The 25773-nt window shown below is 35.8% G+C and overlaps 1 protein-coding gene and 1 pseudogene across 2 annotated transcripts in view; one reads left to right on the top strand and one right to left on the bottom strand.

The window, feature by feature from the left end:
- BRWD3 (bromodomain and WD repeat domain containing 3) overlaps positions 1-25773 on the top strand; it is a gene marked incomplete at its 3' end in the record, with an annotated part of 120351 nt that overhangs the window by 51357 nt on the left and 43221 nt on the right. Inside the window, exons 12-20 of the mRNA XM_082680807.1 lie at positions 1286-1326; positions 4696-4800; positions 5833-5986; positions 9776-9910; positions 10942-11070; positions 12326-12551; positions 14587-14754; positions 20446-20629; positions 24028-24121. Of these exons, the coding sequence (XP_082536933.1) occupies positions 1286-1326; positions 4696-4800; positions 5833-5986; positions 9776-9910; positions 10942-11070; positions 12326-12551; positions 14587-14754; positions 20446-20629; positions 24028-24121 (1236 nt within the window). The remainder of the gene's footprint in view (positions 1-1285; positions 1327-4695; positions 4801-5832; positions 5987-9775; positions 9911-10941; positions 11071-12325; positions 12552-14586; positions 14755-20445; positions 20630-24027; positions 24122-25773) is intronic.
- On the bottom strand, positions 17635-18235 carry LOC309839175 (protein lin-28 homolog A-like; annotated as a pseudogene). The gene has a single exon. The product of its transcript is annotated as a protein lin-28 homolog A-like (transcript).

Here is a 25773-nt window from a genome sequence, read left to right as displayed (position 1 = left end):
AATTGGATATTCTCCTTATGAAAAGTTACTGAACCTAGCTGAGCTCTCACCTTGCTGTTACTTATTCCTAGATACTAAAATCCTGGAATATTATGTAAATTGTGAAAGAGAAAAACTTAGGAAATATATAAAGATCTCAATCTGAGACTATCCAGTGGGAAAAATCCACTTGTGCTAGAGCACACAAAGGAGGCATCTTTACAGTTACCACCCAAGCAAGGTGTGTATACAGTGCAGTCAAATTTATTGAGAGCTGAGAGAGGAGGAGGTAATAAATGAATGGGAAATAATTGAGGGGGGGAAAGATGAAGAAAAACTGATTGGTAGGGTTTTTTTGGCAAGGGCCCAGCTAAGAAAAAATCAGAAAACTTAAACATTCCCTGTTGAAATCAGTGGCGGCTGTTAGTCATTGAAAGTAAGATGTCCTTCCAGAACATCTAAAACCAGTTATTGCAACTGGCAGTGAGAATCCCGAATCTGTCAGATAAATACTCAGTGAAATCATGGAACAGTGTGAATCACAGATACGTCTGAACGTATGAAGACAGTTTAATACGTTTTTAAAATGAAAAAATAAATACGAAGACATTTAATATCTGAGCTTTTTGTTAAAAATTAAGTTCAAATAAAAAAAATTAAAAAATTAAGTTCAAATGTAGTTCAATAATTGTGGTTTGTCAAAATGTTTACAACATTTGAAGGTATATTACTATAATATAATCACTACAATGCACATCATATTTGTAAAAGTATAGTTTAGTCATTGTAAAGGAAGGTTCAAACAACAGTATCTAAATTATAGAACCTAAAGACGTTCAAATGAATTCATTGTAAAATAATTAAATAAACCATGTAAGAAACAGGACATTATTGATTTGTTTTCTAAAATTAAAAAAAAACGTTAAGTGAGGAATTTAATTCAACTACTATTAAATGAATTTTTTTTAAGTTGGCGTTTTAGATTAGTGTGCTGTCTTATTATGGGGAATATAATAAACTATCATCTATTCAGAACTATCTGTCTCTTGAGATTATGGTTTAGAAACAGGTTTGCTTATGTCTGGTTTGTCTCAAATTACTGCTGCTAAGTATTCCTCCTTAGTTAATGTATTGTTTCAGCCTCCATTAATTTTTTAAAGAAAATTAGAGGGTTTTTTTAAAGAAAATTATAGCATTAAAAAATCTACTCCATGATACATTCATATGTGAATATGACGGAAAGAGTACTTTATTCATTTTAAAAATAAATTAATTCTAACCAAAAATCTGTTGTTTTATGTTTTAGGACAAGGTTGTTGCTGTTCAGTTCTGTAACAATGGAGACAGGTAACTATGTAGTACATATCTATATAAACAGATGTTTCACATATTTTACCTGTATTTCTTCAGAAAACACTACTTCTACTACATTTTTTTTTCTGTCCAGTCACTTAGGCTGAAAGCCCTTGTCTGTCTTTGATGACATGCTTACTCCAGCTCTTCTAAGCTCCCATCTAAGTAGTAGCCATAGTCTATCAGTTCTTCCTTTATTAGTGATTTTCCTTTTTCCATTTCTGTTATCACCCATCTTAGTCAAGAATTCCATTATTTGACCCATTACCTTCAGTTTTCTTTTCCCTTCTAAATGTATCTTGTCCATCTCTGTCAGATGAACATTGCCCTGTTCAGAAATCTTTAGTGTTTTCTCTTTGTTTATAGAACTCAAATGTTTTAGCCTGGCATTCAGAATTCTCTTCAACTTGACTTAGACCTACATTCTTTTCTTATCTACTATTACCCATTTAAATACTTAGATCCAGCCCAATTGATTTAGTCATCATTATTATTACATCCCATATACATTCTGTTATCCATTCTTTCACTTATACTTTACCTCACACCAGAAATAATCGTACCCTACTTCCTTTCACTCCTTTTCTATCCCACCTATGTCCTCCCTCTCCCTTCTGCTCTCCTTCCTTTTTATTTTCCTTCTCCCTCCTGTCTCTTTTTCTTCTCTAAGTTCTATCTTCCTTTTAAGGTTCATACCCTACCTGAAGCCTTTCCTGACTGCTTGAGATTTTAGCTGTCTTTTCTTCCTTTGAGCATCTGTATCGCTTACTGTCTTTACTACTCATATGATACACAATTTCCTATGTCTGTAAACTCAGAAATTATATACAGGTATTCATGTACCCTCTCAAATGTCTAGTCCCCAGAAGGTGATAATCTTCTGCCCTGGCCTAGAAATTGACCTAGAATAGATTTAAAAATTCAACCACTTAGCATAAATTTGTATCCTTATCTGTCTATAAAGACTTTATATGGGTGACCATGTTTTATTATTAAATATTTTTCAAACACTGGGTGATTACTATGATGAATGTGTTCATCTTTGTTAAATGCGAGAGTAAATAATGATGGTCCACAAAGAGTGATGTTTTTATTAGGAATGAAAAATCCTTAAAATAATTTTTAAGTTGGTTTATTGCACCCTACTGAGCTATACACTGGAAGGTTTGTACAGCTACTATTCTTTCATTCTAGGAGTATATGAATTTTTTAATTCTTTGCCTTTTTCCTTAAATGAGAAGCATTATTTTATCTTAATTAGTTATGTGGCCAGTAAATACATCAAAAGATGTCCAATTTTACTAATAATCAGAGAAATACAATTTAGAATAACAGTAACAATTTTTTTCTTTCAGAATGACAAGATATTGAAGAATGATAACACCCGATATTGACAAGGGTTTAGGGAAAATAGATACTCCCCCACAGCCTTGATGATACTGTAAATTGTTTTTAAAAAAACTTTTCAGGGAAATAATTTGGCAGTATGTCAAAAGCTTTCAAAATGTGCCTACCCTGAAGGGGGAATATAAGGGAGAAAAGATTCAGGAAGAGAGTATAAATTCTTCATGAAAGAGTCCTTTATACTGCTATACTAGGAAAATGTCATTGATTTGACAGCTCCCAGTGTGTGCCTCTGTGGCCAAACCTGAAGTTGAGACAGAATAAAGCTTTTCTTTCTTTAAAAAAAAAAATGTGCCTACCCTTTGACTCAGCAAAGATATATATATATAAGGTTTTACAAAGATGTGTATAGAGATATTCATCACAACATTATTTATAATGGCAAAGACTGGAAACAGTAAAAATATTCATCATTAGGAGGTTGATTAAATAAATTTTGATACATCCGTATTGTTGAACATTTATTGAAAGTGATGGTAGTTTTTATATTTGTAAACATAGAAATATATCTACAAAATACAGTTGACCCTTGAAAAGCATAGGTTTGAACTGTGCAGGTCCACTTATGCAGATTGTTTTTCAATAAATACATTAGAGAAAGTTTTGGAGATTTGTGACAATTTGAAAAAACTCAGACAAACCATGTAGCCTAGAAATATCAAAAAAATTAAGAGAAAGGTATGTCATGATTGTATAAAATATATGTAGATACACATATAACACACAAAATAAGTGTTAGTCAAGTGTTTATGTTATTGGTAATTCTGGTCAACAGTAGGCTAATAGTATTTAACTTTGGGGGAGTCAAAATATACACGCAAAGTTTTGATTGTGTGGCAGTGTGGGGGTCGGTGCCTCTAATCCCTACATTGTTCAGGGGTCAAACTGTACACTTAAAGAAAAACATTATAAAACATTATATGTAGTGTAATTCTATTTTCCATAGGGGGAATATCTAAGTATATATATATGTCTTTAATAAAGTCTGAAAGAATGGAAACTAAATTATGAACAGTGATAGATTTATAGGTTAATGAATGTATTTTTATAACAGTTTTATTGAGATATATTCCACATAAAATTCAATGTTTTTAGTATATTCACAGGGTTGTGCAACCTTCACTACGATCAATTTTATTTTATTATTTTTTAATTGAAGTATATTTAATTTATAATACTGTATTAGTTTCAGGTGTACAACATAGTGATTCAATATTTTTATAGATTATACTCCATTTAAGGTTATTACAAAATAATGGCTATATTTCTTCATGCTGTACACTATATCCTTGTTGCTTATCTGTTTTATACATAGTAGTTTGTATCTCTTAATCCATATCCCTAGAACATTGTCATCACCCTAAAAAGAATTCCCATATTATACCCTTTAGCTTTCAATCCCCAATCTTTTTACACCTCCACCCTCAGCTCTGAACAACCATTAATCCACTTTTTTGTTTTTATAGATTTGCCTATTCTGGATGTTTCATATTAATGGACTCATACAATATTTGGTCTTTTGTGACTTTTTCCACTTAGCATAATGTTTTCAAAATTCATCCATGTTGGAGCATGTATAAGAATTGGAGTCCTTTTTGTGGCTGTCCAGTATTCAATTGTATGGATATACGACAATTTGTTTATCCATTTATCAGTTGATCGACATTTGGGTTGTCACCACTTTTTGGCATATAATGAATAATGTCATGAATATTCGTGTACAAGTTTTTGTGTGGACTTATGTTTTCATTGCTCTTGTATATTTATGGGGGAGTAGAATTGCTGAGTCATATGGTACTGTTTATCATTTTGAGGAACTGCCAAACTGTTTTACAAAGTGTACCATTTTTATTCTCCGCAGAAGTATATGAGGATGAATGTATTACTTTTATAATTAGAAAAATAGTGATTTCCATTTTAGAGGGAGGTAATAAGGATATTTTAACTGTTTCTTTGCAGTTTAAGATTTGTTAGTGGAAGTAGAGATGGAACGGCAAGAATTTGGCAATATCAGCAACAAGAGTGGAAGAGTATAGTGCTAGATATGGCTACTAAAATGACTGGGTAAGATTGGATGTTAGATATTTTAGTGGTTCTCATATGGTATAGTATGTTTTACATTATTGAATTCTATTTAATTATGAAAATAAATATCTTTTTAATTTGGAGTTAATTGGTAGATGTGAAGTTTGCATCTGTATATAGTCTCTAAGCACTATTGCCTTTTGCTGTTGGTGGACAGATTGGATGATAGGAACATAGCTGACTCATTGAAAATTCTGGTCTCTTGTGATCCAAAGGTCTCTGTGCTTTACTAATGCCCATATAATCATTCTCTGCCCTGATTTTGTATGAGTCATTTTTTATATCTATTTATACTATTTTCTACTTTGAGGATTGCCCCTATTAAATGTCATCGTATGTTTAGATATTTCTCTGACTTACTGAGGATACCTTTATGTTTCATATTGCTAACCTTCCTACTTGACATTATAAATACAATTAATCAGAATTCTGTTTCATCATCTTCACTGTTCATTGGAAGATATATAATTCCTCTTTAGGATACTGCAATTCCTTTAGGGTATGACCGGGAAATTAATTATCTTCCCATTAATAACAATATAGAACCAACTTTGTGGTCATAGTCAGTTACTGATAATGTCATTCAATTAAAGCAAAAGTTACTGAATTTCTTACTGCTTTTTTATAAGACCTTTTAGTTTCAAAAATGAATATTTAAGAATAAAATGTCCATTATATGGTTTCTTCATATTTTCTGGTAGCCAATCTAACCTTGTACTTTATTTTTCAAGGTATCTGCAGATTCCTTTCTAATTTCACTTTTTTGTTCTCATTCTCATGTAACTAACTACAAAATTTTTGTCATTTTGTGGGTTTTTTTCTCCCTAAAATAAGCTTATGGGTATTACCCTATGTGTTACTCTTATTATTTTATTTCATTAATAGTTAAAAGTATAGTTTAGGAGTTTTTAATTTAAAAAGTTGCATGCTCCTGGAGAGATTTTTGCCATAATTTGCTCTGTTAGATGCACCTTTGTTCAAAATTTATGAACCTGATATCATTTTGTTTAGGAATAATTTGCCATCTGGAGAAGACAAGGTCACTAAACTTAAGGTGACTATGGTGGCCTGGGATCGCTATGATACCACAGTTATTACTGCAGTGAACAATTTCCTTTTGAAAGTATGGAATTCTATCACAGGCCAACTTCTTCATACTTTATCCGTAAGTACTCTATTTTTGGAATAATTAAAATGGTCAAAAAGGGCATTATTCTAGAAGACAGGAAATTTAAGTGTTCTAGTTTACTTTCTATGGCTTACTGTCCTTTGGAGAATTAATTATTCAAGGTACCTCTGTTGACATATCAACAAAATAGGGATGGCACATGGTGTAGCTGCTAAAAGCAAGTATGAAAACTTCTTAAGATCCTTTCCAAGTCTGATATTTATTTACGCATTATGTTATCATATGTGGTCAAGGGTATGTAAGTTATTTTGTTTTTAGCGTGAGTTGGGATTTTTTGTTGTTAATGTTTTAAGGGTAGAGCTGACTTTATTTTAACAAGGGTAACCTGTATTCTACCTTTGGGGATTAGTTTATGCAAGAAGTAGAGGTAAGAGGAAGAAGTAGGAGAAAATGGTGTCTTTCCTTCTTTCTTTTAAAAAAAGGAATTTGTCATAGTTGAACTCTACTTAAAAGCCTATTTCCTATCTGCTTCAATTATCGATTCATAAGTACTTTCAGAAGGGCCAAGTGATTGCCATATGGTTTACACAGTAGTAAATGATAGGGACTAGATACCAATTCTCATGACTCATTTCTTTGTTGTATGCCATAGTATCATCCTTATTTGATGCCTATGTGAGATAATCTTTTCTAAGACCTCTGAGGTTTCTAAAGATTAGTTTAATTTTGGGAGGATTTGCAGTTGATCTTTCATATACCTCCCAAGTCCTCCTTCCTAAGTAAAACCCTAACACTGTGTTAGGGGAGTTTTAGATTCTTCCTTTTATCTGTTAAATCAATACTTATCTCATTCTGGCTCTCCCTGTTCCCTGATACAAGTTTCTATTAATATGTGTGGAAAAACCTATACTGTTTGTTTATTACTTACTAGGAAATGTTTGTCTATGTCAGCACAGTCCAATAAAAATATAATATGAGCCATGTATATAATATTAATTTTCCTAGTAGCCACAATAAAAAAGTAAAATGTAACAGGTAAAATTAATTTTAATATATTTTATTTAACCTAGTATATCTAAAATAGTAACATTTGAACATGTAATTAATATGACATATTAATGAAATTGTTCACATTTTTTCATACTAAATCTTTGAAATCTAGTGTATATTTTACAATTATAGAACATCTCAATTTGCACTAGCCACATTTCAGATGCTTAGTAGCCACATGTGGCCAGTGGCTGCAGGTCTTTATCTCTAAAAATCACAGCTTCAAAGGCCATGATGTAGCCATTGGTTTTATAAAATTCTGTCTTAATAAATATCTTAATTTAGAGTTCTCTTTAGTGGTACACTTCCCATGGGCTGACTCATGGGTCATCTGTTTCCAGTGAATTTTAATGAAGAAATTTTAGAACAGACTATTTTTAGTCCTTGTAACAGTCAAATCTGCTTAGTTTTGGTATAGAATTTATGTTTTATGTGTTAACAATTTGTATGTCAGGGTCTTAACTAGGACGTAAAGTTCTTCCATTCAGCAAATACTTACTGAGTATCCACTGTGCCAACTGTTGAGTTAGGAGTAAATGTTAAATTAAAGGGTCCCCATCCTCCTGGAGTTTACAGCTTATAAATAATTTTTTAAAAAAGAAACAAGCATTTAATAAATAAATGCTAAGAAAGAAAAGTGCAAAGCAAGTTTCTAATAGGATGACCAAACCTGCTCTGGCAGGTTCAGAAAAAGCTTCCTGAGGAAGTGAAGTTTGGGTTAAGATTTGTAGCTCTCAACCTAGATGTCACCTCCTTGACAAGGCCTTCCCTGATCAAACAATCTAGAGTAGCCTCCCAGTCATTGTCTTGCTTTATTTTCATCATAGTGTTTATCACTACCTGATATTTTCTTATTGTGTTTATTTGTTTGTTTATTTTCTGTCTCAGTGTGGTCAATAAATATTTGGTAAATTACACATGTGAGAAGGTTGAAAGGTCCCTCTAAGAAGAGGAAAACGCATGTACAAAGGTCTTGAGGTAGAAAGGAGGAGAAAGAAAGCCAATTTTTGGCTACAGCACAGAGAGCAGAAAGAGTGTCACCCCATAGGACTGGAGAAATGGACAGGGGCCAGGCCATACAAGGTCTTGCAGGATCTATCCTGAGACCAACAGGATACCATGAAAAGGTTTAAAAGCAAAGGAATAGCATGCCTTTGCTATTGCTTTTGAAAAATACCCTGTAATTCTAGCAATAGAGTAGACAGAATAGATTGGAATGAGATAAGAATGACTCTGGGTACACTGTAGGATTCTGTGATAGGATGGGCCATGATGATAATTTGGATTGTGTGGTAGTGGTGGAAATAGAGGTGTGCTTGATAAATAAAAATAGGGCAGGTGATAAATCTTAAGACATTACTGAAGCTGACTAGGTTTTGTTTCCCATGACCCAGTGACTATGTCATTTTGGCCAAAAATGCAACCCCCTATTTAAAAGCCTCTCTTTCCTAATGTACACTAATGTAGTTGTATTACTATCATTTGAGTTTAACAGTGTAATTTTATTATTTACTGGTTAGGAAACTGAGAAAGTATTTACTATATCAAATTGGATATTCAGCAAGAGATTTTGTTATGATAAATAAATAAGATCTTTGGTAGTCATTGGGAAAAAGTTTTGTGATGATATTTATTGTAATGGATTTTACCTCCTCATCTTCCACTTTTCATTTTGAGCCATTCTGAAGTTACTTTTATATTTTTGTCCATAATGGTAATATGGTAGGATATTCTATTTTTGTATACAATGATTTGGGATAAAATGCACTTTTTAGGTTCACAATATATGATCATTTCTAGAAGCCCCTGATGTGTAATATGCTGACGTGTTCCTAAGTAAAATCCAATTTCAGGATGTCCTGCATGTTTTTCTAAGACTTTGAGCCTATTGTTAAAGATGTACTCTCCAGTCAGGAGTTTAGGAAAATCAACAATGATCTAAATCAGGTTTTGGCAAACTTTTTCTTTAAGAGGCCATATAGTAAATATTTTAGGCTTTGCAGGCCACATATGGTCTCTGTTGTATATTCTTTCATTTTTTACAACCTGTTAAAAAATGTAAAAACCATTTTTAGCTCTCAGACTGTATGTCCAGAAACATCCCGGGGCTAGATTTGGCTTGAAGTTTATAGTTTGCAGACTCCTGTTCTTAGGTCTATAGAGATACTGATATTACTTGATTTATTGTCAGGGGAACATATGAGCATTGGTTTTCAAACTTATTTTTTTTTAGCAGCAAACCCATTTTTCAGATAGCATATTAGATGAAACCTTCAACTATAAAATAGATAAAGGTAAAAAGGACAAACTATAGCTTGTTTGAATATATCATGGGGCCTCCCACGATACAATATGAATACCAGTGATAGAGAGTGCTGGATGAAGAATAATGAAGGTTTGTCTGTTATCACTATGTTAGAATTGGGTGTTAATAAAAGATTCTGTTTGTCACATATTTTGTAACCTTTTAATAGCAGAGTCCTAGAAATAAGAATTCCACTTCAGGGACCTGGTTAATGAACTGTAACTGATTTTGACTGTCTTTATTTTAAACACCTTTTCAGGTCTTCTCTCTATTGAATATTTTATGAAATCAGCATTTAAATATATAAGGAACTGTAAACTGTTTCTTATAGAATGCATGTAGTAAATGCTGTTAAATTTGCATACATGAATTCATCTGAATCAGATTGATAGCATACTCCCGAGATCTTTTAAGCAAATAAACCAGATACTCAGTGTTGCTTTTCATTTTTAACATTGATTTTGTCACAGGGACATGATGATGAAGTATTTGTTTTGGAAGCACATCCATTTGATCAAAAGATCATACTTTCGGCAGGTCATGATGGGAATATTTTTATTTGGGACCTTGACCGGGGGACCAAAATTCGGAATTATTTTAACATGGTAAGGTAAATCTATGCTTAGTTGATATTAAAACAGACTTCTCTTATGTGACAACTTGGTAATTAAAGTATACTTAGTGCCAAGGAACCTCTTGTCATCTGTTTAAATCCATGTAATAACTTAGAGAATGACTCAAGACCCAAGAGTAAGGCCAGTTGAGAATTATGCCTTTCAGGGTGTCTGTTATTGTGGTGTTAGCACCTTCCAAATTCTTATTCCAAGCTCTTAATTCTAGAAACTCAAATTTAATAAGCATTTGGAGCTAACACTAACCAAAATCACAAAAAATGTTAATGTTTAAACTATAATCCTAATTAATGAATCACAACAGTAACTGTATTGTATCTGTCTCTGGTAAGCCCCATATAGCTTAGTTAGTAATCAGAAAGCTGTTTGGCACACATGGAATTGGAGATATGGATACTTCTAAGATATATTTCATACAAACTATGGAAAAATATGGTGAGCCATTCTCTTCTTCCAGTAGAACACCCTCCTGTGGTGATGGGAATACTCATATTCACCATATTTAGTGTTCCTTTCTGAAGAATAGTTCTGACTAAACGTTTCTAAATTGTTGGCCTTTGAGCTCCCTTTTATAGGCTTTATACAGATTCAGAGTGTTAATAATAACCCTCTGCCTTGTGTCAGTGAGATTGATTTGTGTACTTTAATTTTAGGATGGTTCTTTTAAAACTTGCATTACAATTTAAATATGAAGATAATATCTTGACTTTGCTGAGATAGTGCCTTTGTCAATTTGGTTGTGTTTAGGTCTTTTTTATTCTCCTCACTCATTCATGCAGTTCTTCTTCAGAAATGACATTGCTAGTAATGTTTGTTGCGAAATTCTCCCTAATTTCTTTTAGAGCTTTACTATTACAGTAGGGTTCTGGCTACAGAAGTCAGAGAGTACATTGGCATGTTGATGCATCACAGAATCCAAGATATTAGCAAGCAGAAGCTATTGACCACTTATTATTTTAAAATTACCTCTTAAGATGACTTAAAGTGAGTTTTTTAAATTTCAGATTGAAGGTCAAGGCCATGGTGCAGTGTTTGACTGTAAATTTTCACCAGATGGAAACCATTTTGCCTGCACTGATTCTCATGGGCATTTGCTGCTTTTTGGATTTGGATGCAGTAAATACTATGAAAAGGTTAATATATTTAATTTTTGTTGTAGATTGCAATTTTTTATTGTATCATTCATAAATTTTATTTGAAGTATTCCAGTTAATAAGGTCACTCTGTATCAATAGATATAAAATAACAAAGTCACCTTTTTTGGTAAAATTTTTCATCACTGACAGAACATAAAGCTTGGCAGTTCAAATTACTATTAAGATATAGGATGATGTAGATATAAAAATTCATTAGGAGGGACTTCCCTGGTGGTGCAGTGGTTAAGAATCCGCCTGCCAATGCAGGGGACATGGGTTCGAACCCTGGTCTGGGAAGATCCCACATGCCACGGAGCAACTATGCCCATGCGCCACAACTACTGAAGCCTGTGCTCTAGAGCCCATGAGCCACAACTACTGAGCCTGCGTGCCACAACTACTGAAGTCCACGCACCTAGAGCCCATGCTCTGCAACGAGAGAAGCCACCGCAATGAGAAGCCCGCACACAGCAATGAAGACCCAACGCAGCCAAAAATAAATAAATAAAATTTAAAAATAAATTAAAAAAAATTCATTAGGAAATCCTTTTGCTTAGAACATATTCTCTGTACTGCCTTTTAGGTGTAATAAGAGAACAATTTTACCAAATTACATCCTCTACTTATCCTAAGTTGGGAATAAACAGCTGGTGACTGAATGCTTATTTTCTTGCTTGGCTAGTTTACCTATTATTGATCTTGTTAAAATACTTTGGAAGCTAACTTAATTGGTTTCTTATATTTTAGTAGCTGTGACTTTAGGATAGATTATAGAATCTTGGAGTTGGAAAAGAGCTTAGAATCTTTGAGTTCAGCTCAATACTTGTATCACCTTTGAGTGTCTTTCATGCAATTGATATTTACCTGCCTCACCATTTATATTATACTCCATCTATTCTTATTTGAATACAAATAAGCAAGAAAAATAGTTATAAAAGTTTGTATTTTTTTGCAACTTAAAAAGTAACTAACTTTATCTACTGTGTTGTTGCTTTGCTTCTTCTTATCCTAATTGGAAAAATACAATATTGGAGGGCCAGAAAGTAATATAGATTGTAGAGTTTTGTGGAGAAAAGATAGGATTATGATCTAGGTGATTCACTTCTACTTAGAGGGAACATATGACTATAGAGGACTATAAAGATAATGCAGAAATTATCTGATTTGAAAAACACATGTGCTCTAGGAATGAAAATAAATGCTTATTTATAAATTTCCTGTGCATATTAAATACTAAAAATCTGTCATAAAGATTCCAGATCAGATGTTCTTCCATACGGATTATCGACCTCTTATCCGTGATGCCAACAACTATGTATTGGATGAACAAACCCAACAAGCTCCTCATCTCATGCCTCCCCCATTCTTGGTGGATGTTGATGGAAATCCTCATCCCACAAAATTCCAAAGGCTAGTACCAGGACGGGAAAATTGTAAAGATGAACAGCTTATACCACAGCTGGGATATGTGGCTAATGGTACGTTCTCTACAAAATTAAATTTAAAACATTTTGTAAAATGTCATACTTGCTCCTGTTCTCTCTATAATATATGCCCATGCTAAACTCTAATATATATAATATATCCCCATGTAGTAGGTTATACTATATTTTACCTAATACTTTATTAATTTTCAGTTGCATAGAACTTTTTATCTTACCAGAGTACTTTTGCACTGTTTATCTCACCTGGACACAGATAAATGGACTAGGACAAACAAGAGTACACTCAAACAGAGAATGTGTTGACCTGCTTTCTTAGAACCCTGAACATATGTATGATCCTGTTGTTTGTAGTATTGGCTTCTAGTGATGATTAAATATACTAACTTTAATGTGTCAAGCTTTTATAATTGGTGAAATTCCACTGCTCATAATATTAGTATTCTAATTTGACAGTACATAGTTAATGGACTGAAGAAGAGGAAATTTCAAGAACTACAAACTGGGTAGTGGCTGTTTACCCATCCTCATGTTTGAAATGTAAAGAATTATTGAGTTTTGGGGTGGGGGATGCTGAGTGTTTAAATAACACTCAACCTTGGAGGATACTGAAGCAGTGATGAGTGTGATGCATGATGGCAACGTAGCAGAAAAAGACATTGAAATAAGATATTCTCTATTAAAGCAACTCTTCTGGTTGGCATATTTCCCTTAGGTATGCTGCCTCCACACCACCCCCCACACCAGAATGCCTTCATACCTTAGTTTGTTACTTGTAGGTTTTCTTCCAAGTATGAGGTAATGAGTTATTTATTTGCAAATGGAATTTTTTTTCCTTTTTTTTTTTTTTAATATATTTTGGCTGTGCCATGCGGCATGCGAGACGTTTCCCCGACCAGGAATTGAACCCAGGTCTCCACAGTGAAAGCACTGAATCCTAACCACTAGGCCACCAGGGAACTCCTGCAAATGGAATTTTATATCCTTACTAGGGAATTAAGACTTGACCTTTCTAGAATGAAATGTTGCATATCCTTTTTTATTGTCTCTCTCATAAAGATTTGTAGAGCAATGAAATGGTGTTACACATGTGCCAATAGTTACTTCTTTGATGTCATATTTATTAAATAAGGGGGAAAAGCATGAATATTAATAGGAGGTAAAACTGAAAGCATTTGAATAAAAAAATCTGTAATTCATATTTTACTTCCAATAAGACCTGATCACTTGGCTACTCTACTAGATGCCATTTAATCTGACTAGAGGACAAGATGAAAAATAGGTCTAAGATGTATTTAAGAAAGAAAAAGATCATAGAAGTAAATAAGTTTTTATTCAGATGTAATCATTGAATTTCATTATAAGAAATAATTTCTATACTCATCCATATACTGAGGTATTATCAAAAGAGACAATATTTGGGGCTTCCCTGGTGGCGCAGTGGTTGAGAGTCCACCTGCCGGTTCAGGGGACACGGGTTCGTGCCCCGGTCCGGGAAGATCCCACATGCCGCGGAGTGGCTGGGCCCGTGAGCCATGGCCGCCGGGCCTGTTCATCCGGAGCCTGTGCTCCGCAATGGGAGAGGCCACAACAGTGAGAGGCCCGCGTACCGCAAAAGAAAATTAAAAAAAAAATTAAAAAAAAAAAGAGACAATATTTGGAAGACCATAATTGATTTCTCTCAGAAAGGAAATTCTCACGAAAGATGCAAAGCATTTTTGGTATTTTCAGTTAAACTTATTAAAACCTTACTCAAATCTCTACTCCCAACTTTTAGCTTGGAATATTCTATAGAGAAAATTAATTTTTAAGTTAATAATTTAATAATTTTTCTTTAAGGTGAGAAGGCTCTCATAATAATGTCTAGTTTGGGGACATTGGTTAAGTTAAACACACAAGCTGACATATTTAAAAGTTCTTTAAAAAATACTTTGTTTGCTATACATTTTTTCATTTTAATTCCTTTAAAAATATTTGTCTAGAAACTTATAGATTAAGCTTGATTTTATTATATTTATGGTACACTGAAATGTAAATAATTTTGTGGCTTTATATCTTTGGTCCAATTAAGGTGATGGTGAAGTAGTAGAACAGGTAATTGGGCAACAAACCAATGACCAAGATGAGAGCATTCTTGATGGAATAATCAGGGAGTTACAAAGAGAACAAGATCTGAGGCTAATTAATGAAGGAGATGTTCCACATTTTCCACTTAATAGATCATATTCTTCTAATGGTGGTAAGTATGTGTATATTTGTAAAAGGTATGATGAATGTACTTTAATTATTTTACTTGTACCAAGTAATTACATGTGAGGAACATTTTAGGTTTTTAAATAAAAGCAACATTTTTGTTAATTTACAGTTGTGATATGATACACTAAAGTGCCATACTCTATCATTTGGGGCTAAAGTGATTTAGCATCTCCTAAGGAATACAGATGGTGTATTTTCTTTTATTTTGTTTTTTTTTTTCGGTACCAATAAGTCTTTATTCATTGTATTTTCCCAAGGAAAAGAAGGGGAAGGGGAAAGGGTCAGCATGTGTGTTACAAAATGATAGCAAATGGGAAAGGAAGTACCTGGCACAGCAAAATCAACCAACAAATAAACACTGCCCAGATGGGGTCGCCAAAGCCCAAGGGGGCTCAGTCTCCTGCAGTTCAGTAATGAGGGGAAGGGATGAAGAACAGGTACATGCTTTTCTACCCTCACTCCCTCCCCATAAATTCAAGATTTCACACAAAGTTTTGGTTTCTAGCAGTAAACATGGAGTTACATTCGTCCGTTTCCTATTAAACAATTTTGTGGCCACTTTGACATAAGTTTCTTGCACCTGCATAAAAGTTCCTGAGTGACTTGGCTATACATTCATCTTTCCTTTTGTGGTCTCCCAACACCACTTTCTACATGGAAGGCCCCCTCGTTGCTCCTCTCTACCCCAGGATTAGAGATTAAAGTAGGTTTTAATCCATCCAAGGACAGCAGTCTGTTTGGCATGAATCAAATCAAGGAATGGTCATGACTCAGGAGATTGAGAACAAGGGATGGATGGTGAGTTCTTAGCTTCTTCAGGATTTTTGCAGAAATCATTTAATCACAGACACCCCACAAATTAAACGTATAGGTGTATGGACTATTTTTGGGGAGGGCACGAAGGGGGAAAAAAGAGGGGGTAGGAATACAGTTTTTAGGACAGAAGATCTTGTTCGAAATAGGAAACAGGGAAGGGGAACACAAAAGAAGGTGTAGTTCAAGATCTCCCACTTCAAGAAGAGGGGCCGCCAAGTTTATGTTTCAGATCTTTTTGGCTGGTGCAGACCTTTTGTCAAAGATGCTTTGGCTATTTTTCTCAATATAAAAAGTTTGTAAACAATAAAACCCCAAAAGAACATGGAGAAGACCAACACATTATATTTACACAAACTAGGCCACCTAGCAATCACCAAATCAGCTACTTGTGAAGTCCTACAAAGTCCAGACAAATACAATAACTAGAGGGGATCAGACACACATCACCCAATGCATTCTATTGCATTTGCCCCGTTACAACACAGTGAGGTAGGTTTGCAGTGATCTCACAGCATGTAAACGAAACCCCCTTTTCTCCTTTAGCTACCATGATACTAATTACTGCTGCAGCAGGGCAGGACACTGGCTCTGGGAACCACAAAGAAGCCATCACTGATGGTCTCTCTGGAAACCAAGGAGGAAAAGTCCAGAATTGTTAAAGATTAAGGATCTTGTCCTTGCTTCATATATCCATCCCTGGGCAGCTCAAGATGGGTACAGAGGCATCATTCTTAAAACCTGTCCTTACCAACTCACAGTTTTCACAAAAACACATACAATATACCCTGTTGTGTATGTTAGGCCTAGCCCAATCCACTGAAGGATGGACCTGGTATGTAAAACGATTCCTATGCCCTGGGATTAGAGGTCTGGAACAGGAATCCTTTATCACACATACAGATGACCTCTGCCTAATCTTGGCTTCCTCTCTCTGCACCTTTTACCTGGCCCAGCCTCTCCTAACCTCTCTGTACCACCTTTTTTCTGTTCAGACCAATTTCTAATCTTTCAGTAGAAGGAGACCAAGCCATGGGGCAACCCAGTTAAAACCTAGTCTCCCATGAAACATTGAAGATGGAGGGGTTTCAAGAGGACACTGTGGCAGAAAAGCCAGCTTTAATTGGCAAAAATGAGGTAGTTCAATAGGCTATACGCTCCAAATAGTTGTTCTCTCTGGTGATAGAGCAACAAAAAGTATTCCTGCTGTGCAGACCCGGAGCTGCTGCCGACTTATCTCTGAGATTGCTCACGTACCTGAGAACACAGTGCAGGAATGAGGGCCTTAGATTAAAATACACAAAAATACAAAACCAGAATATTTATATTATGAAAAAAAAGTTAAAATGCACAAGATACGTCATTCGCACACAGCTAGTGCAGTTGGCATCCTGAAGAAAGTGGGACCCAAGGTACAGTAATCCAAGGGAGCAAATAAATAAAATTGTATTGGCCCAGAATGGGGTGGGAGTGAGCTTAGAAGCAGCAGGTCTGCAGCTGTTCCCTCAACTCCCCTTTTGCCCATCATCACAACCCACTGCTTGGGACAGTTCTCTCAGCACTCTCTCCCAGGAGGAGGTTGTGAGCAGACAAGATGTGGAAAACCCTGCCTTACCCCTGAGATATTTCCTCCCACAGAATGTAGTGGCTTGTGGGTTGGGTCCATCAATCTGGTCTCATGCTTAATCTTTTCACTCTGGCACGGGAAATATTATTCCATATCCTTCTTGAAGAGTAAAACAACTTCCCTATCCAGGCCACTTTCAAAAGCTGGAGATTCTGGGGGTGGAGACTCAGATAAAGCATGCAGGAAGGGTTACCCCCCAAAGCCCTCACGTGCATTTGGATAGACCATGATTGGAGTTTCTTTGCCTCACCCCTTCCCCCCACCAAGAGGGAAGAGGGGGTGACACTTTGGCCCCCGGCCTGAGATATATGGCAGTGCCAGCTGCCTCCTACCCACCCTGTCCCCACTTTCTCCACTCTGCCGATTGATGCCTGTTCCTCAAAACTTTCTGATCACAAACGGATAGCCCCCACCCACTGTGGCTCAATTCTGGGCCTCTGGGAGCATGGCAGGGCTATGGATCTCTTCTTCCTCCTCCCGAAAGTAGGCTGGCTTTCCTTGGGAGCTTGCTGGGCCTTCAGTGGACACAAGGCTACCATATGGTTGATGCTCTGGCAGAAGTGCCACTTCTTGGGCTGGGGTGGCAGTTTGCATTCCTTGGCATGATGGTCTAGACCTCCACAGTTGTAGCACCTGTCTCCCTTTGATCTGCGTTTCTGCATGTTCTTCCCTTTGGGCCGCCTCTCACTCCCAATACAGAACACCCCACTAGGGCCGGTGACTCGGATAGATTCCAGGCCCTTGGCAGACTTCTTAAAGGTGAACTCTACGGCCTCACCCTCCTTCAGGCTCCGGAAGCCCTCCATGTGCAGCTTACTCTGGTGCACAAAGACATCCACTGGGGGGTCGAGTGCGACCCCGGCGCGGGCAGTCATAGACAGGAAGCCAAATCCCATGCGCACGTTGAACCCCTTACAGATGCCGACTCCGTGCAGCAGCTGCGGCTCCTCGGCCGCCCAGGCCGTGTCCTCCTGCGCCTCCTCCGGCCGCCACCTGCAAACTGCTGGTTTGACACAGAGCCCATGGTAGTCGGCTGAGCCCGCGGCCCTGGGCCCCAGGTCGGCCGGCTGCTGGCCCCAGAGAAGTCCGGAGGCAAAGGGGTGGCTCGGAGAAGAGACTGCTACATCTTCCCCAGCACAATAGCGGTGGGAGGGCCCCTATTTTGTTTTTATAAATTTATTTCATTTATTTATTTTTGGCTGTGCTGGGTCTTCATTGCCACGTGCAGGTTTTCTCTAGTTGCAGTGAGCTGGGGCTACTCTTCATTGCAGTGTGCGGGCTTCTCATTACGGTGGCTTCTTGTGTTCCGGAGCACGGGGCCTAGGCGTGCGGGCCTCAGTAGTTGTGGCATGTGGCCTCAGCAGCTGTGGTTCACAGGCTCTAGAGCGCAGGCTCAGCAGTTGTAGGCTTAGTTGCTCCGTGGCATGTGGGATCCTCCTGGACCAGGGCTCGAACACGCATCCCCTGCATTGGCAGGCGGATTCCTAACCACTGTGCCACCAGGGAAGCCCACAGATGGTGTATTTTAATATACTGTTTTCTGTTAACTCAGTTAAGTATTTGCAGTCTTTACTTTTGTTCTAATAAGCAAGGTGCTACAATAAGTCCAGCCCCTTCTAGGGGAACCAACCTAAAAGTTTTCAAAATTAAAGCCACTTTAAATTTAAAAATTAATACCAAAATAATTTGCCCTCCTTTGTTGAAAAGGAAGCAACATATCATCTATCTCTCGAGTTTACAAAAATACACTGGAAGACAAGAAGCCCTCTTCTTAGGGAATACAGATATAACTTCTTCTTTTTTTTTTTTCTTTTTTGTGGTACGTGGGCCTCTCACTATTGTGGCCTCTCCCGTTGCGGAGCACAGGCTCCGGACACGCAGGCTCAGCGGCCATGGCTCACGGGCCCAGCCGCCCTGCGGCATGTGGGATCTTCCCGGACCGGGGCACGAACCCTCGTCCCCTGCATCGGCAGACGGACTCTCAACCACTGCACCACTAGGGAAGCCCCAGATACAACTTCTTAATTGACTTTGACAAGTTTGATTCTAATTACCAGTATTATTCCAATCTATTGTATGTCTTCCTTCACTTTACATGAAGTGTGTCTATGCATCTGAGTTTTATATAATCTTAGCCTATGTCAGTTTTACTTTTATCAAGAACTATTAGTTCTGTTTAAAATGCAGTCTTCATATGGGATTTTGGCAAATGTGTTTCTTTTTATATTTACATAAGTGAGGTCATTTATTTGGGTATTGTGACATTTTGGAGTCCACAGAAATGAATAAGGTGATTTAAATTTGAGGTGATTCACAGGATCTTTTACTCATTTCCTGATTTCTTTAGTATCCCATAAAATTAAAATAAAAACATTCTTTGTTCATGTCATTTGGAGCACCTAGCTCAGATAAGCTTTCCTTAACCTGGAACAAGATAAGAAGTGGGCTGATAATCTTATATATCCAGGCCTTTTGTTCCTAAGACATAAAAATTGCTTAGAACCCTGATTTAGAGGTCAGTAATTTCAATGCTAGGTTTCTGTGGTTAGATTTGAAATGCTGTTAGTCAAAGGGACCCCAATGACTTCTCTTTGCAATGTTCATTTGTTTTTTTTTTTTTTCCTGGTGCTTATTTTAACAGTTCAATGTTTCAGTTTCCACTTTTGTTTTATTTGCAATTACAACAAAAATAAACAGGGACCTTACTGGAGGATTAAAAACAAAAGTAAAATTTCTATTGCTTATTTCCCCTTTCTTTCACTCCTTATCAATTTTGAAAATGAAATTTTGATAGTTTAAAATTTTTTTAATATTTTTTTCGTACTATTTTTGAAAGCTTTATTGGAGTTCTATTCAAAAACCTTTTAATGGGCTAAATAAAGGTAGAATTTAGATTAAAAAACTGCTTTCTGAACTAGTACTAATAACATTTATGAATCTACCAAATATGTTAAATACACCTTTTGTATTTACTGAGCATTTAGTAGATGACAGATGTGAAAGTCCTCTGGAAAAAATTAAAAGAGCTATAGAGACAGTAAACATTTATTGAGTGCCTGCTTTATCTATAAGACTGTAAAAACCATAAAGGGGGTACAGAAAATGTATAAAAAAGGGATAGCAATATTGTCCAGCAGTACTGTCTTTGAATCTCCTATTTTATTTAGAGCTCTAATCTGGAAAAGTTTGGTGCCTTTGCTGAGAGAGTGGTGCCTTCCTTTGTTTTTGTTTTAGCTCTGAGAAATCCAAATATGGACATATCTTCTTCCCCAAACATTGGACTCCGACGTAGTGGTCAAATTGAAGGTGTCCGACAAATGCATAACAATGCTCCTAGAAGCCAGATGGCCACTGAAAGAGATCTCATGGCATGGAGCAGAAGAGTGGTGGTCAATGAACTAAATAATGGAGTTAGTAGGTGAGTCAGTATGGTAACATTCTTTTTGAGTAAGTAAATTAAAATGTACTCTTTTTGACCCACCTCCTAGAGAAATGGAAATAAAAACAAAAATAAACAAATGGGACCTAATGAAACTTAAAAGCTTTTGCACAGCAAAGGAAACCATAAACAAGTTGAAAAGACAACCCTCAGAATGGGAGAAAATATTTGCAAATGATGGAACTGACAAAGGATTAATCTCCAAAATTTACAAGCAGCTCATGCAGCTAAATATCAAAAAAACAAACAACCCAATCCAAAAATGGTCAGAAGACCTAAATAGACATTTGCTCAAAGAAGATATACAGATTGCCAAGAAACACATGAAAGAATGCTCAACATCACTAATCATTAGAGAAATGCAAATCAAAACTTCAGTGAGGTAGAGAAATGCAAATCAAAACTTCAGTGAGGTATCATCTCCCACCAGTTAGAATGGCCATCATCAAAAAATCTACAAACAATAAATGCTGGAGAGAATGTGGAGAAAAGGGAACCCTCTTGCACTGTTGGTGGGAATGTAAATTGATACAGCCACTATTGAGAACAGTATGGAGTTTCCTTAAAAAACTAAAAATAAAGCTACCGTACGACCCAGCAATCCCACTACTGGGCATATACCCTGAGAAAACCATAATTCAAAAAGAGTCATGTACCACAATGTTCATTGCAGCACTATTTACAGTAGCCAGGACATGGAAGCAACCTAAGTGTCCATAGACAGATGAATGGATGAAGAAGATGTGGCACATATATACAATGGAATATTACTCAGCCATAAAAAGAAACAAAATTGAGTTATTTGTAGTGAGGTGGATGGACCTAGAGTCTGTCATACAGAGTGAAGAAAGTCAGAAAGAGAAAAACAAATACCATATGTTAACACATATATATGGAATCTAAAAAAAAAACAAAAATGGTTCTGAAGAACCTAGGGCCAAGACAGGAGTAAAGACACAGATGTGGAGAATGGACTTGACATGGGGAGGGAGAAGGGTAAGCTGGGACGAAGTGAGAGAGTGGCATCAACTTATATACAGTACCAAATGTAAAATAGCTAGCTAGTGGGAAGCAGCCGCATAGCACAGGGAGATCAGCTTGTGCTTTGTGACCACCTAGAGGGGTGGGATAGGGAGGGTGGGAGGGAGACACCAGAGGGAGGAGATATGGTGATATATGTATACATATAGCTGATTCACTTTGTTATAAAGCAGAAACCAACACACTGTTGTAAAGCAATTATACTCCAATAAAGATGTTAAAAAATAAAATGTACTAAAAAAATAAAATAAAATAAAATAAAATGTACTATGTTAGGCTAATAACTAAGGTGTTTTTCTTTAATTTAGCTGAGCCATGCATTAGTTTTTCCACATTATTTCATTAGTTCGTTCCATAACAACTATTTAAAGATTATCTTAAATTTGCTTAGCTTTGTGGTAAATGTTTTGGGGAATACTGAAAAATGAAAAAACATAATCTCTGTCTTCTTTGAATTTATAGTCTAGGTTAGAAGATATGAAAAAATACTATTAAGTAAGAACATGAGGCCATATGTGATTAAATATGTCAGTGATACATGGACCCAATATTCAACAGTTGTTCTGAGGAAACTCAGAATTGGAGCAGTTTGGGAGTGCAGTATAGGTATGTAGTAGACCCAGTGCTTAGCATATATTTAGAAATATCATTTAAGTAGACTTCTTTGGATGAAAGGATTTCATTAGGATGAATTTCAAACTTAGAATCCCTATCCTTATTTGTAAACCTTAACATTTACTGTAATATTGACTCCAGATAATGCACAGCAACTAGAAATAGATTTGGAAAACAGAAAGGACATTGACAGAAAACATAGAAAATCCATTCAAATCATGATATCTTCCTAGCAAAACCTTTTTACCAGCTGAGCCAACAAGTAGCAAAATTAATTTGGTTTCACCTTTTCTTTCTTTAGCAGTAATAAGAAAAGGGAGACATAGCTAATATATGAACTGAATGCTACCCCCTGGCAGTAGAACAATATGAAATAATTCTCTGTTCAAAACGTTAGAAGTAGAATTGAAAACAGGGACTCAGATACTTGTATGCCAATGTTTATTGTAGCATTATTTCATAATAGCTGAATTGTAGAAACAATCCAAGTGTCTGTCAACAGATGAATGGATAAGTAAAGTGTGATATATACATACACTGGAATATAATTCAGCCATAAAAACTTCTGGTACTTGCTATAACATGGATAAACATGGAAAACATAATGCTTAGTGAAATCAGCCAGACACAAAAGGGCAAATAGTGTATAATTCCACTTACATGAAATATCTAGAGTAGGCAAATTCATAGAGACATAAAGTAGATTAGAGGTTAGCAGGGGCTGGTGAAAGGAGAAATAAAGAGTTATTGCTTAATGGTTACAAAGTTTATGTTTGGAGTGATGAAAAAGTTTTAGAAATAGTGATGATGGTTACACAACATTGTAAATGTTATTAATACCACTGAGTTACATACCTAAAATGGTTTAAATGTCCAATTTTATATTTAGAAGTGTTTTTGTTATCTATTTATTTTGAATTTTTGAATTTTATTTTATTTTTTTTATACAGGAAGTTCTTATTAGTCATCAATTTTATACACATCACTGTATACATGTCAATCCCAATCTCCCAATTCATCACACCCCCACCCCCACCACCCCCGCCGCTTTCCCCCTTTGGTGTCCATACGTTTGTTCTCTACATCTGTGTCTCAATTTCTGCCCTGCAAACCAGTTCATCTGTACCATTTTTCTAGGTTCCACATATATGCGTTAATATATGATATTTGTTTTTCTCTTTCTGACTTATTTCACTCTGTATGACAGTCTCTAGATCCATCCATGTCTCAACAAATGACCCAATTTCATTCCTTTTTATAGCTGAATAATATTCCATTGTATATATGTACCACATCTTCTTTATCCATTTGTCTGTTGATGGGCATTTAGGTTGCTTCCATGACCTGGATATTGTAAATAGTGCTGCAATGAACATTGGAGTGCATGTGTCTTTTTGAATTATGGTTTTCTCTGGGTATATGCCCAGTAGTGGGATTGCTGGATCATATGGTAATTCTATTTTTATTTTATTAAGGAACCTCCATAGTGTTCTCCATAGTGACTGTATCAATTTACATTCCCACCAACAGTGCAAGAGGGTTCCCTTTTCTCCACACCCTCTCCAGCATTTGTTGTTTGTAGATTTTCTGACGATGCCCATTCTAACTGGTGTGAGGTGATACCTCATTGTAGTTTTGATTTGCATTTCTCTAATAATAAATAAACCATTGGTTTGCTCTTTGATGATTTTCTGTTACTTTGACCTTTGATATGTTATTAGGGTTCAGGAAGAATGTCGAACTGCTAAAGGTGACATAGAAATCAGTCTTTATACAGTCGAAAAGAAGAAAAAGCCATCTTATGCTACCCAAAGGGTAAGTTTAGCTTTACAGTACTTTGCAATACACTATTTGTAAATATTTGCAGGTACCAGGTTTTTGAAAGGTGGAAGTTATGTATTAAGGGATTATTTTGATAGGTGTCTGTATATAGGGAAACTATTTTTTTAAAACCCCAAATGGAGATATATGGTTATTATTAATAAGGATAAAATTACACAAAGTTAGAACTATCCCCCCAAATCTAGGATATGTGGTCATTGTAGGTATAAGATATTTGTATTAAAATACCATTTTCATATGGTTAAAGTAGAACTTTAAAATTAATGCTGTATCACTAATCACAATGTAAAACAAATGTTCAGATACCCTAGGCCAGAGGTTGGCAAACTGCCCATGGACTAAATCTGGTCTACTGCCTATTCCTATTAATAAAGTTTTATTGGAGCACAGCCATACCTATTCATTTATATATTGTCTATGATTGCTTTCATGCTATATGGAGTTGAGTAGTTGCCACAGAGATCATATGACCTGCAAAGCCAAAATATTTGTACTCTGCCCCTTTACAGAAAAAGTTTGCTGACCCCTGCCCTAGGCTTACTCCTGGCCTACCTAATTAGACAGGAGCAAAATCTGTTCTATATACATTAGGAAGATTCATATTCCCAGTAGAAACTGCTAATCAGGAAATAAGATCCCTGTACTCCATTAGGTGCATGTTAAGCCCCTTACTAGTACTCTGAGGTTGAACAAACTAGTGACATAAGAATATAGTTTTGTTCTCGGAACTAACAACTATAACTCCTGAAGAGTATGGTAAATTGGAAAGTCTAGGTTGATTTTAATCTTATTAAGGAAATATAAGCAATGGGTACTGAATTTTAAGTGTCTTTTCAGTATTGATAAATACAATTTCAGGTAATTATTATATGAATATCTCTAAATATTCTTACATCATTTTGATACCCACTTTCTTAATTTCTATTCAGATTTTATTAGCTTATATGATGTTCTCTGATAAGATTATTTTCTTAGAGATTTTGAATGACTCACATCCATGATTTATATTCTTTTTTCCTGCTAAGCTGATTTGTCAAACATCAGACTTGTCTGAGACTAATAAACAGGGTAGTTGGATCTGTAAACATTTTTATTTATATTGAAAATGAGAAACATTTACATGTAAGATAAGAAACTGGCCCTTGATACTGATTTAGAAGACCTTTAAGCTTGTTTACTCCTGATGACATATTAGGGTTATAGTTTTGACATATGGTATATCAGTAATAATATTTTATACTTGTAAAGGGTAGAATAAAACAGTTTTTACTTTACATTTTTGTTATTAAAAATTAAATTTTTATTTTGACTCGTTTACTAAATGTAGTTTTTTATAGAACTAAAGAAATACATGTTATATTAAGAATTATATATACACATACATATGATATAGATATCTTGCTTCATCCTGTAATAAATTGTAGATAATATGGTATATGTAAATTCTGAGTGGGCAGATTCTTGCAGCTTAGAATTTCAGCACTGTCTTTAATTTGATCACAAAGTTTTCAAAATACAGAAAGTAATCAGTATTAATGGAAGTGGGTTAAATATATAAAAATGAAGTATATTTTGGGGCTTCCCTGGTGGCGCAGTGGTTGAGAGTCCACCTGCCGATGCAGGGG

The sequence above is a fragment of the Grampus griseus genome, assembly GCF_964374135.1.
Source record: "Grampus griseus genome assembly, chromosome: X".
Classification (NCBI taxonomy): domain Eukaryota; kingdom Metazoa; phylum Chordata; class Mammalia; order Artiodactyla; family Delphinidae; genus Grampus; species Grampus griseus.
Note: the sequence above shows the minus strand (reverse complement) of the source record. Positions and strands in the feature narration are given on the sequence as shown.